The sequence below is a fragment of the Macaca nemestrina genome, chromosome 13, assembly GCF_043159975.1.
Source record: "Macaca nemestrina isolate mMacNem1 chromosome 13, mMacNem.hap1, whole genome shotgun sequence".
In the NCBI taxonomy this organism is placed as follows: Eukaryota; Metazoa; Chordata; class Mammalia; order Primates; family Cercopithecidae; genus Macaca; species Macaca nemestrina.
In genome coordinates, this window is record NC_092137.1 from 79,576,111 (window position 1) to 79,596,008 (window position 19,898).

Consider the following 19,898-nt stretch of genomic DNA (forward strand, 5'->3'; position numbering starts at 1 on the left):
TTGTGCTGTCTTACTGTGTCTGCTATTTCCACAGCTGATGCCTAGGTGGTTGAGATGAGAATGATTACAACAAAGCTTGCTCAGGCCTATCCACTTTTAAAAAGTCTATCCACATACCATGCATATTGGAATTCAGTATTTATGGACATATGTGGCTTTGCTTATGACAAGGCTAACAAGATGGAGATTGATCAAAAATTCACATGCTGGCATATCTCAAAGATATTTTGCATTCAGTTCCAGACCACTGTAATAGGGATAATATCACAGAAAAGCAAGTTACACAGGTGGTTTTTTGTTTTTGTTGTTGTTGTTGTTGTTGTTTGTTTTTTTGCTTCCCAATGCATAGAAATGTTTTCTTTACACTACACTGTAATCTATTATATGAACCATAACATTATGTCTGAAAAAGAAATATACATACTTTAATGAAATAGTACTTTATTGCTAAAAAATACTAACAATCATCTGAGCCTTCAGCAAGTAGTATTCTTTTGCTGGTGAATGGTCTTGCCTCAATGTTGATGGCTGCTGCCTGAGCAGCGCAGTGGTTGCTGAAGGTTAGAGTGGCTGTGGAAGTTTCTTAAAATAAGACTACAATGAATTTGGCCACATTGATTTGATTCTTCCTTTCATGTATGATTTCTCTATAGCATGTCATATTGTTTGATAGCATTTTTCCCACAGTAGAACTTCTTTTAAATCGGAGTCAGCCTCTCCAAACCCTGCTACTTCTTTATCAACTAAATTTATATGTTGTTCTAAACCCTGTGTTGTCATTTTAACAATGTTCACATTACCTTTGTCAGGAATAGATTCCATATCAGGAAACCACTTTCTCTGCTCATCCATAAGAAGCTGCTCCTCATCCTTTCAAGTTTTATCATAAGATTGCAATGATTCAGTCACCTCTTCATGCTGCATTTCTAATTTTAGTTCTCTTGATATTTCCACTACATTCACAGTTACTTCCTTCACAGAAATCTTGATCCTTTCAAAGTTATTCATGAAGGTTGGAATCAGCTTCTTCCAAACTTCTGTCAATAATGATATATTGACCTCCTCCCTTAAATCAAAAACGTTCTTAATAGCATCTAGAATAGTGTATTCTTTCCAGATGGTTTTCAATTTACTTTGCCCAGATCCATTGGAGGAATCGCTATGTATGGCAACTATAGCCTTGTGACATGTATTTGTTAAATAATAAAAATTGAAAAGTGAAATTACTTTTTGATCCCTAGGCTGCAAAACAGATTTTGTGTTAGAAGCAGGCATGAAAAAATCATAAATCTTCTTGCATAGATCTGTGTTCCTAAGCGACAAGGTGCATCAACAAGGTGCAATAATATTTTTTAAAAAACCTTTTTTCTGATACAGAGGTCTCAACAAGTAGAATTAAAATATTCCATAAACTATGCTATAAACAGATGCTCTCATCCAGGCTTCAGTGTCACTATGTTTATTATCTTAGCTAGATCTTCTGGATAACTTGCTAAAGCTTCTCCATCAACACTTGCTGCTTTTCCTTGAGCTTTGATGTTATGGAGACAGCTTCTGTCCTGCAACTTCATGAATCAGTCTCTGCTAGCTTCAGACTTTTCTTAGGCAGTTTCCTCAACTCTCTCAGCCTTCATAGAATGTTGCTGACTTTCTCCAAGTCAGCAATAAGGATGTGCTTTTAAAAATTATTTGTGCGTTCACTGGAATAACACTTTTAACTTTCTTCAAGAACTTTTCCTTTTTGTTCACAACTTGGCTGTTTGGGACAAAAGACCTCAATTTTAGCCTATCTCAGTTTTGGACATGCCTTCCTCACTAAGATCAATCATTTCTAGCTCTTAATTTAACTCAAATGATGGGCAATTCTTCCTTTCACTTGAAGAATTAGAGGCCATGGGAAAGTTATTAATTGGCCTAATTTCAATATTATTGTGTCTCTGGGAATAGGGAGGCCAGAGGAAAGGGAGAGAGCTGGGGAAGTGACCAGTGAGCAGTCAGAACACACACATTTATTGATTAAGTTCATAATTGTGATGTTTCATCGAAGCCCAAAATAGTGATAATAGTAACATCAAAGATCACTGATCACAGATCACCATAACGGATGTAATAATAATAGTAAAGTTTTAAATACCGCAAAATTACCAAAATGTGACCCAAAGACTTGAGGTGACTACGTGATATTGGAAAACAGCACTGATAGACTTGTTCAATGTAGAGTTGTTACAAACCTTCCATTAAAACAAAAACCAAAGATACAGTATCTATCAAGCACAATAAAATGAAGTATGCTTGTATTCACATAAACCCAGTTCAAGTTCCAGAAGCAATTGTTGATGGTCTACAGATGGCTGGAGTATTTGATATTCATGAGATATTTGAATAGTTATGGTCTGAGGATATCGCATCTTTGCTCCATATGCAAATTGAAGCCACAACGAAAATGGTAATTTAAGGAAAATTTTCAGATCTACAGTGCTGAATGCATAGTGGAATGACCTAGGGACATGGAATCCAGCAACAGTTGTTAAATGGCTCTCATTGAATACATAACAATCAATAAATGGTTAAATATCCAGACATACTTAGTTACCTTCTTGAAGATTATATCTCCAGATACAGCCAAATTCTGAAGTTTGGAGTCTAAAGAGATTAACAAATAAATTTTGTGAAGACCCAATTCAGATCATAACACCATCCATATCAATAATACCATTACATGTGATTTGATAAAACAATCCAATCCAAAAACACAGGTTGTTCTATTAAAACAACCACCACGATAATAAAATCAAGATTCAATTATGTGGCATTTATAGGAGACCTGGCTTAAATTTACAGAGTTACTAAATGTTTTCTTTCTTTTTTTTTTTTTTTTTTTTTTTTTGAGATGGAGTCTCGCTCTGCCGCCCAGGCTGGAGTGCAGTGGCCGGATCTCAGCTCACTGCAAGCTCCGCCTCCCGGGTTCACGCCATTCTCCTGCCTCAGCCTCCCGAGTAGTTGGGACTACAGGCGCCCGCCACCGCGCCCGGCTAGTTTTTTGTATTTTTTTAGTAGAGACGGGGTTTCACCGTATTAGCCAGGATGGTCTCGATCTCCTGACCTCGTGATCCGCCCGTCTCGTCCTCCCAAAGTGCTGGGATTACAGGCTTGAGCCACCGCGCCCGGCCATGTTTTCTTTCAAGTGTTTGATAATTTTATCTCTTAAATATGAATCTACATTTCATTTTGAATCAATCTCTATATACAGTGTAAGAAATAGAACCAAATGCATTCCTTAGCATATAGCTATTCACTTGTTCCAGCACCATTTGCTAAAGAATATTCTTCCCTCTTGAATTTCCATGATACAGTTGGCAACAAACAACTAACTATAAGGCTAAAAGTTTATTTCTGAAATCTGCATTCTATACCACTGATAATTCATGTTTGTCATTATGACAATTCTACACAATCTTTATCACTTTAGCTTTGTAATAAGTTCTAAAATCTGAAACTGTAACTGTAAAAACTTGTGTTCTTTATCAAAATCGTTTTGTCTATTCTTGACCAATATTGTTTTGGCTGTTCTGAATTTCCATACGAATATTAGTCAACTTGACAATTTCTGCAAGAGGAAGCTGGGACTTTGATGGGGATTAAGACAAGTCTATAAGTCAATTTAGAGAGTACTTTCACCTTAATGTTTAGTCCCTGTTCTATGAACACAAACTCTCTTTTCACTTATTTAGGTCTTCTCTACTTTCATTTAACAATGTTTAGTAGTTTCTAGTGTACAAGATTTGCACTTCTTTTAAAATTTTTTCTTAAAATGTTATTTGTTTTGATATTATTGTAAGGAAAATGTTTTCTTGATATTATTTTAAATTGCTTATTCCTACCATATGGTTTTTCCTAGAGAATATATCTGGTGTGCTCGAGAAGGATGTGTATTTTGCTGACATTAGGTGAAGCATTCATTCTATATATGTTTGTATGATTTAGTGAATTTAGAATATATTTAAAGTGTTCTACTTTCTTGTTGATCTTCTAAGTGTTCTACTGATTACTAAAAGTGCTGCATTGAAGACTCGAACTACTACTGTTCAATCACCTGTTTCTCCCTTCACTCCTCCCAGATTTTGCTTTATGCATTTTGGGACTCTGTTCTTATTGGTACAGGTGTCTACAATTATTACATCTTTCTGAAAGACTAACCACTTTGTCATTATACAATGCTCCTCCTTCCCTTTAGTAACATTTTCTGCTTTAATGTCTAAAATGTCTAGTAACATTTTTTGCTTTAGTGTCTAACATGCCTGTCGTTAGAGCAGACATTCCAGTGTTCTTATGGTTGCTGTTTGTATGACATATCTTTTCCTGATTTTTTACTTTCAAACTACTGTATCTGTTTCATGAAAGGATCATATATGTGAAGCAATTGGCAAATGAAGGAGGAGTTGAGAAGAGAAAGAACAAAGCAAACAAATCCAGTTTGTCAGTAAGAGGCGATTTATTAGAGAACTTACAGACAGAAGTGTGGTCTTGGTGGCAGCAAGACAGGCAGATCTCTGAACCATAACTTCCCAGGCCCAGTGCTTATACACCATAGGGAAAGGGGTTGCATGCTTTTTAGGGACAATTAAAGGCAACTTTCCAGAACAAGGAAAAATGCTGTATGTGTCATAATTTGTAATTTGTTATGATAATATCAAGGTTGTTTTGCTCTAAAGGAAAGATTTAGAGTGACTGCATATTCTTGCACCAAAGACAGTCAATAAGCCAGGCACAGTGGCTCACACCTGTAAGCCTTTTGCTTGGGAAGCCAAGGCAAATGGATTGCTTTAGACAGGAGTTTGAGACCAACCTGGGCAATATGGTGAAACCCTGTCTCTACTAAAGATACAAAAATTAGCCGGATGTGGTGACATGAGGTGCGCCTGTCATCCCAGCTCCTGAGGAGGCTGAGGCAGGAGGATCACTTGAACCCAGGGAAGCAGAGGCTGCAGCAAGCTGTGATCATGCCACTGCACTCCAGCCTGAGTGACAGGAGTGAGACCCTGTCTCAAAAAAAAGAAAAAAAAAAAGACAGTAAATAAAGAATCAGGAGGTATTCCTGGGACTAGGGTTAAGCAGAAGTCAATATAGGAGATTAGCATCCAAAATGGAGTCACTTTTGTCTCCATACTCCACAGCTCTAATCAGGCTGTTATAATCTCACACACCCACATGTTCCACAATGGTCCCTGAGCTTGGGATAGGGTAGTATGGGGGGCACTGCAGTCATTTTGATGGCGTGGATAACACGTTACATCAATTTGCTTTCTACATGTAAGCAGAGGCTACAGCAGTACTATGAACAACAGGTAATGATACCTATGCTACGTATAAGAAACTGAATTAATAATGCCTTTTGCCACCATGTTCTCCAGGAGCCAAAAAAAAAAAAAAAAAAGGAGAGCCTTTGGGAGAAAAGGTAGAGTCAGAAAGAAAAGGCAGTTATTTGTTCACGCATGTCCTGTAGGACTGAAGTTACATCGCTGGAATTATTAAGAATTTTATTATATTATTATTATATATTATAAAATTATCATAATATTAAATAATAATATAGTAGTAAATAATACTATAATATTAATATTAAATTATTAAGAATATATACACGGCATTCAACCTTCATAATGGCACAAGTCCCCGCCTCGTGCAGCCATTAGGACATCTATTGCAGAAAAAGCAGAGAGTAACATGCCTTTCGTTTTACACTACAAGGTAGAGGAAACATTCCCCAGTGAGACATTTCATAAAACATTTAGTTGAAGGAGACACAACTACTTTACATAAAGCCTGTTTATATATTTTAACTTTTCTAATCCTATTAACCTTTATATTTTTATATTCTAGGACCCAGGAACTTCTTTTCTCCATCCCCAGACCATTTGACTTTTTTCTGTGGAAAAAGGATTTCGGTTCAGAGACTTAGGCTCTTTAATGTTGGGGGACTAGGAGGGGCTCCCTTTGGTCCACTCAACCTTCAGTCGTGTTGTATGAAGACCTTTGTTTTAATCCCACTAATTTCCATTTTATTCTTTCCATTTTAAAAAAAAATCATCTAAAGATTTCCGCCCTGCTGCCCGAGTCCCATGTCTCTCCTGTTTCTTTTTCCTTTCAGTTTCATCTTATCAATGTTTTCTTCATTCACCTTGTTTCTTAATATTTGTTTAAAATTTTCCACCTTTCTGAGATGAGTCCATTCACTCTCCCTCCTGCCTTTCCCCATGCTCTTGTTAATAAACTTGGTGTTTTTATTAACATCTGTGAGACCCATTTGCTCAGACAGCAAATTTGATAAGACTTCTTGAACCGATATTTAACTCTGCAGGAGTAAAGTCACATGACGTTCCCATGTAAAAGGAGTCACCTTAACCACATCATTTACCCTGACCTAAGTAATGGGTGTACTCAGTGGCGAATATCCCTATCTTCATAAAGCCAGGCCCATGTGGCTTTCATAGAAAGTATGTCAGCTGCTTCATCTAAAGTGAAAGTATATCAGCTGCTTTATCTAAAGTGCTTTACTTGGCATTTATAGGGAGAGCTGGACAGCTCCTTTCCTCAGGATAAACAGATCTCTCAATGGCTTTCATCCTGTCCACCAGGCTGGTAGTTCCCTTGGGAATGACCTCCTGTGTGTCTGGATCATTTATCCCTGTTTGCAATTGTTCAATAGTGAGTTGTGGGTCCTGCATCAACCCAAACCTGCTATTTCACTTTGAAGTGTTTGAAACCAAAGATATTGCTCCTGTAGTAGTTACTCTCAGAATCCAATTATTTAAGTTTTCTCAAAAAGCTAATGATGTTGATCTGCAACATGAAACAATTCTTTCTCACTGTATCCTCTTGTTTCAATAGTTACTGGTTGTTCCTTCTCCCACATCGATTGCCTTTCTGGTAACCACTGGTCAGAGGTAGTTTCTTTTGTCCTGGAATAATCTTCCCTTTTGCGTGCAGGTAGCTTTGAGGTTAGTGGCGTGAGTTCAGACAGGCCCACATCAAAACTTGCTCCAGCCTTAAGTTCCAACCCATCACTCTCTTTTATTTTCATTTAAACTATAACTTATTACAATAACCAAGGCATTGAATATTTTACTTTTTGCTTATTAGTTTTCATTTTCTTATGCATCCAGTGAATCAACTCCCTGGAAATTGCAAGGTATAGGAATGTGAGAGTGCTTGCTGCTGCGCCTTCAAAATGTCATTTTCCATTTTAATCAACCCTGCTACTTGGGGATTATATGGCATGTGAAATCTGCAGTCTATATCCTTTTCATGTGCCCAATCTTGGACATCACATCCAGTGAAATGCATGTCTCCATTGTTATCAATGCATGGAGGGTATCCATACACGACGCTGAATTTTTCCAAGCCCTTAATGATGGTTGTTTGGTTTGCCATTTTTCTAGGGATGGCCTGCAACAATCTCTTGGCAGTATCAACACATGTTAGTGCATGTCTTTTTTTCCAAGGGTCTGACATAGTCTATCTGTCAGGTTCTTACAGGAGCAGCTGTCCTATGTGTGTGTGTGTGTGTATATATATTCACCTTGTTTCTGTCCATGTGTTTGTGGGATATGGCAGGGGCAGCTTGTTACTGTCACCACTAAATCTGCAGAGTAGAGAGCAATCTTGAATCTTGTTCCCTTTGCCATTTGTCAGCACTCTCCTGCGATGTGATGCTCACTGTGTTTATGGACAAATCAGCTAGTTCAGATAATTGCAAGGGAGCTAGTGTTCTAATTTTTGCTAGAGTATCAGCTTCCGTGTTTCCAGGAGGTGAATCTGACTGTTGTTGAAACATGATACACAATTAAGCTTGCAGTGAGTTCTTGCAGCCTTTCCCAAATGTCTTTCCACATAGCAGCTCCCTATAAGAGTTTCAAAGCACGTATCAGCCATCTTGGGCCCATTGGGCAAGCCAATTGTAAGACCTTTAAATACTGCCCAATTATCTGTACAGAGAACTATAGACAGTGGCTGATGGGTACAAACCAACCATGCACCTCAGAGTTCTTCCCACTGACTGCTTTGCTGCATTCATATCTCAAACCAGACAGTATCTGCCCATAGTTGTACAGCTACTGTGATCCATATACAAGGGTTAGCTCTTGTTTATTGGAGCACCAAGCATTTTCAAGAATGAGGGCTGTGCCTTTGTGCATTATTGGAGACATCTCCTGTGGGGGTTCCTCAATAAGGGCAGCACTGGTCCCATAGATAGCGCTGGCTCTAAGATGGCATGTAGTTCATTCCCAAGAGACTCATGGGGAAGGCACTATGTTGTTGCAGGGATACATGCCACTTTCGTAAAGTGAGGCTTGGAGAATAGCTGATACAGGCCTGGGACACAACTCTTCTATCCAACTGATGCCCTCAGGCCTTATGTTCGCATGCAAAGACATTGGCACCTTAGGAAGAGGGGACTTGAGGCTTATGCCTGAGTCACTAATATTTTAGCCTTCTCAAATGCGTCTTCTTGTTCTCTATCCCAGCAACAACTAGATCCCTTCTTCACTAGTCATTATAGAGCATGAAAACATTGCGCTAAAAGGGGAATGAAGGCCTGCCAATATTCCAAAAGACCTAGGGAACTCTATAACTGTTTAACTGCTTTTGGCATGGCAAACTGTGTTTTATCAATGACTGTGCATGGGATAAGGCATGTCTTACCCAACCAATACCGTTTGTGAGTTGATGGCCCGTCCTCTGGACTGCAGAAGAGTGCACAATGCATGGAGGTGCTGTTGTAGCAATAGCGAGTCCTCAGAAGTTGGCATAATATCATTGTTACAGTGAAACTGTTTAACAACAGGTGGGTCCTGTGAGTCAGGGCGCAAAGTGCTATTTTGGTATTATTTGCTCTATCACTTAGATTATGTTAGGCATAGTGATGTGTATCTCTGGAACCACCTTATTTAGTTCCTGGTAGTCTACTCTCATGATCCAGGTGCCATCAAGTTTGCTTACTGGCCGTACGGGACTCTAGAAAGGACTCTGGAATGGCCATATAACATTAACTCTGGCCATCTCCTGCACGGTGTCTGTCATTTCTTTTATCTCACCAGGAAGATAGTATTGCTTCACATTAATAAACACAGTGGAGGAGGAAGGTGTACCAGTTCCCATTTTGCTTACCCTCTTAAAATAGCTTTTATCACCCAAACTCATGGGTCGGTTCTCTCACAGACATTTGTAAAGTGCATTCTAAGTGGACTGAAGATGTTTTCTGGAATAAATGAGATAAAAACATATAATAAGTGGGGGTACTCTGCCCAATACAAAGAAGGAAAGGAGCTCGTTTCACTCAGATTGTTCGCCCCCCTTAACCGTCCACAGCTGCTCACTTACCAGGATGTCTCTTTGGGTCTCCATGGATTATGGTGCATTTTTCACCTGTGTCCACTAAAGCTAAACCTTTCTGCTTGTTTTTTGAACTTCAATAGATTGTGAGATCCACGTGGGGCTTCTGTTTGCGCCCTATTGCTGGCAGGTAGAGGCAACAGTCTCTAGGCTGGGGGGAAGTCGCCCCTGGAATTCAGAGAGATTGGGGTTCTTTTATGTGAAGTTTCCTCTTCTTCTCCCTATTATGGTGGGGCACTAGGAAGTAGTCTAACATGTTGATCAGGTGCCAGGTTTTTCCAAAGGCTCCCTAATACAGTGTTGTGTTTCTGATCTATTTTTTGTCTTCTCCAGCTGAGATCAGATCATACCATATCTGCTTCCTGGTAATCCTAACTAGGCCATTCATTCCTCCCTTTTTTAGTCTGGCAGACTTGGCTTCTCCTTCTCCACCCCCTCCCCACACACCCCCCCCCAAAACCTGTTTTTTCTTAGTAACCAGACAGACCTTATCTCTTTCCTTTTCATTTTCTCCAAGATTAGCTACAGCTTCCTCATGTAATATATATCTTGTCCCACAAGAGGGATTAAGAGGCATAGGAAAAAATCATACCAGTTCCAGGGGTGGTGGGGATGGGGCAGCTTGCAACAACTTATTATTATTATATATTTCTTTTTCCCATAGTAAGCACAGCCTTATCTGGTCCTGCAAATTGCTGATCATAGATGGCCTGAGCATGCCCAACGCCTTTGAATTTGTCCTTGTTTCCTCCAGAGTTCACCATGCCAGAGTTTGACCCAGAAATTCCCCTACATTTGGCCAAGCCTCTATCACAGCCAGGATAATCTGATCTATGAGACTATGCTTTCTCTCAACAGTTCCAGCACTATGCAACGTCGTCTCAAAGGGGATTGAGTGGTTACAGTACTCATTATATCAGCTTCACTTTCTGCTAAGAAGATGCCATCCACACTAGGGTTTCTTAGCTGCATCATCTATGTGGCTCAGTTTTCTATTGGCTGCTGTTTGAAAGTTTCACTATGTTCAATAATTCTGCCAAGGTGTAATTTTGGACATTGAAGTTTTCCTGAAAAGGCTGTCCATTACTGCCTGGCTGCAGGCGTTGGGCTTTTGTTTTCCATTGCATGAGAGGTCTTGCTCTCAAAAGGGAAGGATAATTATCCTCCTCCTGAGATATGTCTTCATCTCACTCACTTATTGGTTTCTAAAGACAACAAGTCTTAATATTCCAGTCCAATTTAGGAAGAAAAGCTTGCACTTTTGGCCAACACAGCTCTTTCCCACGTAACTATACAAAGCAGCAGGCTAAGGGTGCCAGGTGAGTATCCTGAGTTTTGAGCTTATCTGCCAGACTAGATGCAAACATGGACGTGGAGGTCCTCATATCCTTTTCTAACTGTAATTCTTCCTCTAGTCTTCGTACCTTCACCTCAGCTGCTAACTACACTTCTGTGGCCATTCCCACAATCCGTAACAGTGGCCAACCCTCTGTCGCAGCCACCTGGTGGACCTTCTTACCCCAGCGAGCTGTAAGACTCTCTACTAATGAGCATTCTAGACCCTCCAGCATTTTCAGGGCATCCCTGTACTCACATGATGGTCCACAGGCATCTAGAAAGTAGGCAACACCACCCCACATTGATGAGGGGGGGCCTCCAGGATTTCCTCCACACATGCTTCCTGCCTTTTGCCCATAATTTGGTTCTTGGACCCCTCTTGACTGACTCCCCAGGTGTTTCATAAATGACCACATATGCAAAGCAAACACCAAACACAAAAGGAGCCAAGAAACTAAAGAATGAGGCGGAAAAGTCCAGTTAGTCAGTACAGGGTGATTTGCTGGGGAACATACAAACAGAAGCATGGTCTTGGTGGCCACAGGACAGAGAGATCTCCACACTGTTACTCCCTGGCCCCAAGGCTTATGTACCACAGGGAAAGAGTGCACATGCTCTATAGAGACAGTTAGAAGCGACCCTTCCAAACAGACAAGAATTCTGTGTTCACTATAGCCTATAATTTGTGCAAAGACCTCAAGATTGTTTTTATCTAATGGCAAGATTTCTAGTAAGTATATGTTCTTACCCTAAGGACGGTAAATAATGTAGGAATTAGGAAGCATTCCCAGGACCGGGGCTAATCAAAAGTCAGCATGGCAGATTAGCACCCAAGATGGAGTCACTTTCATCTCCACAGTGTCTTTGAATCTAAGTCAATTTATTCATAACTTATAAATAGATTTTGTTATTGTTGTTTTAATTCACACTGACGATATATGCCTTTGATTGCATTGTTTTATTAAATCATGGGTAATGGTATTATTGATGCTGTTGTTGTAATGGAATGAATGGTGTTCCCACAAAATTAATTCATTAAAGTCCTAATATCAGTACTTCAGAATTTAACAGTATATGAAGATAGGATTACAAAATAAGTATGCCTGAATATTTTATTAGTCTAATTTATTATTCATTTAGCCATTCATTCCAGGAGTGCCATTTAACAAACATTGCTGGCCACCAAGCCTCTAGTCATTCCAACACCAATGCATTCAACACTGTAGATCTGACAAGTCTCAAATTATCACGTCAGTCATAGCTTCAACTTATATAACAAAGCACAGGTGTGCCCTCTTCAGACCACAGGTATGTGAACCCCTTTAGAGTACCAAAACCCTCCAGTCACTTGTAAATCAACAGTAATAGTTTCTCTGACACTGGGTCCATGGAACTATGTGGATGGTGAGTGAAATCCTTATCTTCTTAACGTTGTCATAAGCCAGGCCACCATATGTTCATAAACCCTTGAGTCCAACATGCATGATATGCGGACAAAGTTTTTAAAAGTGAATGGGCCAAAGCAAACTCTAAAGTGCTACAATCACTCCCATCCCAAGTACCCAGGCATTAGGTGGGGAGATAACAGACACACAAGACAGCCCCAGGGGGGAAACATGTTTATTTTTACTGTTTAGGGCTCCAGAGATTGAGGTAGGTAAAGATACTAAAGGTCAGTGATGCAAATTCAGCAGAGAAGAGATGTCCGGATTGATTTCGAGAGAGATGGTTCAGTTTAATACTTTTACTCCATAGTAACCGGTAGACCAATTCTAGACATCCATTTTACAATTGCCTCCAGTATTTGAACTTGCAAACAAAGGAGAACTTCTCCTTACAAGAATCTTCCTTCCATTTCTTGAATCCTATAAGCCAATGAGAAGATTCAGGCTGAGGGGACCAGAATGTGTTACCCTCCTGGCTGCAGGACTCAGCAAAAATAAAGAGGAAACACTTCTCCATTTCCTGAATGAAGAGCTCACTCTTCCTCTATCCCAGTCCCCAGGTCGATCCTCAGAGATAAATAGGAAAGGATGGCAATAAGTGTGTGGTTTCTGTGCCTCTTACCTGAACTTGGAGTCAGGCTAGCACAGTAGGCAGTATTGGCACAGCTTGGGGCTCCAGTGTCCCAGGATTTGTAGGAGACCAGGGCCAATGGCAGTTCTAGATGGGGAAGGGCCAGAACAGGGGCAGACGTGACTCAGAAAGAGATGGAAACACCTGGTTTGTGTTCACACTCAGAAACAGGTCAAGACTATAAGACAAGAATAAACCTTCCTTTTTCTCTAAGTGTCATATTATTTCCTCCACATTTTCTCTAAGCTGCTTCTTTCCTGGAATGTTCACCTACCTCTCTGTGTCCTGCCAAACATTAAGTGTTCTAAATTTGCCACAGAGAATCATGAAACCTCATTATTGAAACTGGTTCCTGGTTTTTCTTTCCTGAGGCCCCAAAAGTTCATATCCAGCATAGCATTAGATGGTCATTAGTTGTTGATATATTATTTATATCAACCTTGCGGTTCCTGATTGCCAGCAGTAGATTCTCCTCCTCTATTCTCTTTTACTATATGGTCCACAAAAGTCTCTTCTATAACACAGATGATAACACAGTAGATAAGAGGTACACAATAGATACTTAAAGATGCTACCCTAGAAGTAGACAGAATGAGTATATCTGTGAATGCCTGAAACACAGAGGAAATTCAGCCTTAAGTTTATCTCTAAGAACCTATAGAGAACTGAACCTTAATATCCTTTACGTTATAGGATTTATAGAGAGGTTGCTCTTACCATAATATGGTAAAAACTGGTGCTTGAGGAGCCAGACGTCGGATCTCCATCTTCCCTCTGGAACCTGATAATCAGAAGGTAGAAGATGCAGCAGACTGACCCGGTGGGGGTCATAGAGGCCAATCCAGACATTGCCATCCTTGGTGCCACTCTCTTCAATCAGCAAAGCCACAAAGGCAACCTCAGCCTGGGTGAGGACAGATACCAGGTTACCCGAATTCATGTTCTGGCAGTAGAGCTGTTGCAGAAGAAAATGGAGCACTCAGTGATGGAGGAAAGTGTAGGAGACATATTGAGCCCTCCCAGAAGATCTGTCAGTAAAAGGACAGCACAGAAATGTCCCAGATGATGCTGTCACTGACCACAAGCATCTCTGTGCTGAATGATGGGATAAAGTAGATTGGAAAGTTTTGGGCTGATGATCCGATAGGGAGGGGACAAGTCTCATCTCATATCAGCCACTGAACACACTGGAGAGTGGCAGCTTCCCCTCCCTTCATGAGCCTCCCTTCCCACACTGCTCTCCTCACTCACATCTGCATCAACCCAGATCTCAAGGTCTTCATTGAAGTAGTAGCAGTAGGAGCCACAGGCATTGGTGCCTTCTGGGCAGCTGATACGGGCCTTGGGCAACTCAGCCTGGCCCTCCTGTCCTGGGAAAAGAAACAATTAAGAAAGACCCTCAGGGCAAGGGAAAGGCTAAGAGATGAGGTAGGAGTTTCTGAGGATTCTTTATAGGAAGAGAAGGATGCTATAGGTCATTAAGCGATTGGTCACTACTGCCCTCCTGCATCTTACCTATAGTCTCTCAAGATGTCTTTGCTCAAGACAAGAGCACACAATGAATAGGTTCATGAAATGAACCTCTTCCCATTGTCCCATTGTCCCTTTTACATATGGGGCTCAGGCTTTTTCTGCCTCGAAGTGCTCAGGCTTCTGCCTTTCTTAAGCTTGTCCGGTTTCTCTACACACAAAGCTCTCCTCAGTTCCCCATTCCACGAATGACTCTGCATACAGACATCCCCAAACCCGCCATCATGAGTAGTGTTAATACGATAAACCAATGCCACCTGCAGTGCTCACTGATAAGGGGTCTTGCTAAGTTCCATCTCTAACTCCCTAATGAGGTGAGGATGTTTTTGAAAGGGATGAGATCAGCAATAACTATCACTGAACAACACAAAACAACCCCTGAACTTGACTCTGCTTTTTCTCAAGTGAACTCGTATGCATGAGGATGGAGTGAGGGCTTCAGTGCTGGGGTTGTGGGAGGTGTGTATGGGGAAAGAAATCTCACCTTGGTTCAGAGACAGGAACATCAGGCAAGAGATCAGCATGAAGCATGAGTTGGTCTGAGTCATGCTAAGCAGCAGTGAATCTCTTGCTTAAGGAGCAAATCAGCAGTCTCTATAGGAGAACACAGGGGAGAGGGTTTGAGAGAATGAGAGCAGAGCACCCATTACCTTCCTTAGATCCTCGTCTGAATTCCTGACAGCAGGAAGGTCCTCTGAGGTATTACATTCCTATATATTTCTCTTGAGAATCTGGAAACTATACAAACTCAGTAACCCAAAATAACTTTGGCTCTTACTGAGGCTTTGTTACTGCTGACACCTCTTGGACAGAAAACGCTATATCTTCCCCCAAGATTTTAGATTACAGCCCTTGTGAAAGGTGCTCTTCTCCTGTAATGCCCACTTACCTGTTGGCTGAATCTGAGGTGGCTTTTCAGGCCAGGTAATGATAGAGATTTATAACAGGGTCTGAGAGAAGAGCCACAGTATTTAAGCCAGGGGTGGAGCAAGGAGTGAGAGACAGCAAACCTACACAGGGCATTGACAGTAAGAGATTCTGGCATCAAGAGGAGCTCTTCCTGGCATATCCTGGGAACGGCCACAGATGAAGTCCTTTCCCCAAAACTGGAAAAGTTTCCAAGTTCAAGGCAGACTTTGCCCTTGCTCAGCAGAAACCGGATATCCTATCCTGTAGCTCTGAAGATCCAGCAAGCAGCTGAGACCTTCCAGGAATCTTGGCAGCTATTATGCAGGCTAGGCCAGCAGTAGTAGAGGCAGGCAGAGTGAGAACCTGGAGCAGGGCCGTCTTTGAGACACAGAGACAAGGGAGCTGCTGAATGGTTAGGGAGCATCCCTGTTGGGAGCAGTGGGACAAATAGAGTTTAAAATATTGGTAACTTAATTGACTTATCCAATACCGTACTATGGAAGAAAATAGAGCTAAAACTCAATTCTTGTTTTCTTCTCCTTCTTATTCTAGCATACTGTTTTGTTTTTGTTTTTGTTGTTGTTGTTGTTGTTGTTTGCTCGTTTTGGCCTCTGAGCACTCTCCCACTTGCAGGTTCTGTCAGTCCATGTATGGTCAGTCGTTCTGTACTGTCCATTTCCTGACAAGACCACTGCCTGCATCACCCTTTTATAACCTTCATGTACCTCTCAACCCATTCATGCATTTCAATTTTGACTGTCCCACAAGTAGCTGAAAAGCCCATACTTTTCTTCCTCTGTTGAGCACACTTTTAAGAGGATCAAGATCACTCTATCTTTTGCAAAAGGAGCTCCAGGTTCTTTCTAAGAATCTCCCTTATTGGATTTGCTGGCTTGCCTTCTGATCCTACCATCTGGTAGAATTTCTTATTGGTTCTTTCAACATTGGCATTTTCTCTGCTTAGTCAATTAAAGAACACAATAGGACCAGACCTAAGAATTCTCCTTCACATCATCTCCTTAGCATAGATTAAAATAGCCTTAGAATACACCAGAAGATAGGTTAAGATCTGTTCATTGAAATTTTAGAGGTACCAGGTCTTAGATCTTTGGAGAAGGTAATTATAACTCATAAGAGGATTCCAGACTTATCCCCATATATGTTTTTCCCCTGTAAAGTCAGTTTATTCGTTTAAGTTGGCTATGTGACAAATTTTCACTCTCATTCAGGTTATTGACTGAATTCAGTTCCTTGTAGTTGTAGAGTTGTAGCACTGAGGTTCCCACTTCCTTGCTAGCTATCAGCTTAGGTGCCAGTCTCAGGTAGATTCCTTCGCACAAGAACCCCTCCATCTTCTAAGCTAGCAACAAGACAGTGAATTCTTTTTGGCCTTTGAATTTCTTGACTTCCCCTTATGCTACCAGTCAGAGAAAATTATCTGCTTTCAAATGGCTCATGTGATTAGACTGGGTCCCTCCAGGAATCTCCCAAAACCTCCTTTCTTATTGATGCAAAGTCAATGAATTAGTAACCTTCATTTTATCTTCAAGAATCCCTTTTGCCATATAATATAGCATAGTTGTGGTTTTTCAATCTCATCCTATTTACAGGTTCTGCTCACATTCATAGGGCACACATATATAAGATCAAGGGTCATGGGGGTCATGACTCTGCATAGCACAGCACAGCAAATAATTCGTGCTCCCCTGCAATGAACCTCACTCAAACTCGTGTAAGGGGAACAATTACTCTATTTCCCACATGAAAGAACCAAAAGACTTGATACATAAGACATTCCTCTGAACTTTCATGTTCATATCCTTTCAGCTAATGTCCCCGCCCTTTCAGCTAACTCCCCCTCCTCCAACTAATCCCCACTTGTATAATACTTCAGTCCCGTAAATATTTATCTTCACATCTTTTGAGTAAATTCAAATTACTCAGTTTATGACTGCTAATCCTCAAGAACAGTTCCTCTGTTCTTGATAGTGGCTGAAGTACCCTTGCTAAAGCCCCATAAAACATTTCACCCTCCTGCCCCAAGTTAGAATGGCCCTTGGGACTCTTCTTAGGCCAAGAACATTTTCAAATAAAGTCTTATGCTACTGACTCTTTGTTCGATTTTCCTCCAGTGTTTGGTAGGCTATCCCATCTAGGTTTGTGTAAGTACAGTCTTTGACGTTCATGTGAAAATGCAATCACCTAAGGACGTGTTTTTTAGAACATATCCCCATAGTTAAATAACCCATAATTGTATTCTCTAGCACTTTATACTCAAAATGTGCAAAGGTTCCAACTATTTAATGGTCAGCATTTTAAAAGTTTTTACAAAGATGGCTTTAGAAATATAGATAAATTATTTTAAAAAAGGAAAAATCCTAACATTTATTTTCCTAAGTATTGTTGAGGATAGGCTAATAAAAACTTTGACTATATAACCCCAAATTTTAGTAATGCTCTGGTTGATTTTCTTCCACACTTATTTTCTTACAAGATTCCTGAATCTGTGACCCTCTTGAACTCCATAGTATTTGATATTTGCAAATGTTTTGGAAGCACATTTGTTTAACCTTCAGGTTTCCTTTGGGGAGACATTCTTAGAAGGCTGAGCTGTTCCTGGGCCAGGCACAGTGGCTCACACCTGTAATCCCAGGACTTTGGGAGGTCGAGGTGGGCAGATCACGAGGTCAGCAGTTTGAGACCAGCCTAGTCAACATGGAAAAACCCCTCTCTACTAAAAATACAAAAATTAGCCAGGCACAGTGGCATGCACCTGTAATCCCAGCTACTTGGGAGGCTGAGGCAGGAGAATCGCTTCAGTCTGGGAAGCAGAGGTTGCAGTGAGCGGAGATGCACCACTGCACTCCAGTCTGGGTGACAGAGCAAGACTCTGTCTCAAGGAAAGGAAAAGAAAGCTGAGGCTCTTTTCTTCCAATGTGCTGCAAGTGAAAATCATTTAACTGCATGTGAAGAATTATAAAGGCTCTGAGATTTGTACCCTACTTGCAAGGTAAGGCAGACTTCCACAGTTTGATTGATATTGGCAAAACACAAAGGACTTTTTGTTACTCATGGTACAGTAAGCAGCACAAGCAGCAACACACTCAACCTAGGTCCTGTTACTCTAAGTCTCATGGAGGTGACATCGATGGGCCAGACAGATGTCTTCACATTGAGTGGGTTATGTTACAGGGGAGAAATACCCCCTGTAATTACATTATGAGGGTTTAGGAAACCTGAATCACTTATAATGGGAAACAAGCAAGCCTACCCTTTGCTTCAGAGGGAGACTTCTTTATTGTACCTGGGAGTAAGTATGCCTGTCTTCACTATGAATGGAAACTTTCAAGACTATAAGCAAACCTACCCTTTGCTCTGGAGGAAGATGCTGCCTCTACTCTTAAAGGTTTTTCACTAGCCAAACATTCTTGAAAGATAGTCTAGAAAAAAATGGCAGTAAGTGCCTCTGCTTGCAAGAAGTGGAGAAACATGAAAGACACACAGACAATAGTCTCTCAACTCTTCTCTGAACATTATTTTCTCTCTCCATAAAACAAGACGGCTTTTTATACTAAGAGTAGTCTATGACTTTTAGAAAAAGGTGATTGGTATGGATTTAATTGTCTGAGGAAAGGTCTGTGGGAAGTTGGTAGCAGAGAGACAAGCTTTTGAAAATCTTTAAAATGATGGAATTGAAGAAGGAATGCAAAAGAATTATACAACTGGAAAACTTTTCTCATCCCTATGATACATTTCAAGTAGCACCTAAGACATTACATGCACATTCTACAGACAGCATCTCTGGCTAACTTTTTCTTGATAGAATACCTCTTGGTTTCTAAATACCTCAACTCCACACAATGTTTATGTTCCTCAGTGCAACATTTTTTTCAGCCAAAGCTTACATAGAAATATTTTATATATGCATCTCCAAATAACAATGTAAGTATTTTAATACAATTATCAGTGGGCTAAATCTCTAGTTACATTTCAAGTACAATGAATGAAGAAACAGAATCATGTGTACTTTGAAAAGAATACTGATGGTCAATAAAGGGGTCCTGGCCATGTGTCATACATGTTGCTGGTGTAAAAAGAGACTCATTGGATCACGACATTTCATACAAAAAAATGGTTTTTAAGAAACACATTTTTCATCTACCAATAGGAGAGCTAACTTTTAAAGAATTTTTCATTTCAGCATGATATTTTGCCGTTTATATATAGATGTTTATATGATTTAGAGAATTGGTTGCGGGTTTGTGGTGAACACCTACTATATTAGATTTTTAAATACAAATAATGAGATACAAGCTTACAGCTTTTAAATACAAATAATGAGATACAAGCTGACTTTTTACACTAAAGTCAGATTTTCAGAGAACAACAGTAGCTGGATTCAATTGGAAGAATGATTATTTTTATCATCCTTCTCTGCCACCCTCGGATTCTACATAGGTGAGTACTGGTCATTTTCATTAGTTTGGGGCAAGGGATAAAATCAAGAGATAAGATGGGCTGCCCACAGGAGGAATGCTCAGTCTACTCTTATCTACTGAGTCCTTCTTCTGTGAATGTCACCCCACATGTCCACATTATTCCCAGGTTGATCCCATGTATCCTCTTGCAGTCTTTCCCGGAAGATCTCTTGT

General features: G+C 40.5%; 1 protein-coding gene across 1 annotated transcript; it reads right to left on the reverse strand.

Moving 5' to 3' along the window:
* Positions 1 to 12,419: 12,419 nt before the first annotated feature.
* Positions 12,420 to 14,885, reverse strand: LOC105465449 (lithostathine-1-beta-like). Its single transcript, XM_071076095.1, has 6 exons — positions 14,822 to 14,885; positions 14,059 to 14,177; positions 13,625 to 13,762; positions 13,256 to 13,284; positions 12,799 to 12,884; positions 12,420 to 12,596 (listed from the first exon to the last, which is right to left on the reverse strand). Exons 1-6 carry the CDS (start codon positions 14,883 to 14,885, stop codon positions 12,517 to 12,519), a joined length of 516 nt encoding a protein of 171 aa, XP_070932196.1. The 3' UTR covers positions 12,420 to 12,516.
* Positions 14,886 to 19,898: the final 5,013 nt, after the last annotated feature.

Bases quoted from the DNA above. Each gene is read 5' to 3' on its own strand.
- LOC105465449 (XM_071076095.1), bottom strand. From the start codon at position 14,885: ATGACTCAGACCAACTCATGCTTCATGCTGATCTCTTGCCTGATGTTC. The intron at 13,285-13,624 runs GTCAGTCTGCTG...AAAAGAGAATAG, and splicing joins GCCTCTATGACCCCCACCGG to AGGAGGAGAATCTACTGCTG. The intron at 12,597-12,798 runs GTAAGAGGCACA...ATTGGCTTATAG, and splicing joins TAGCCTGACTCCAAGTTCAG to GATTCAAGAAATGGAAGGAA.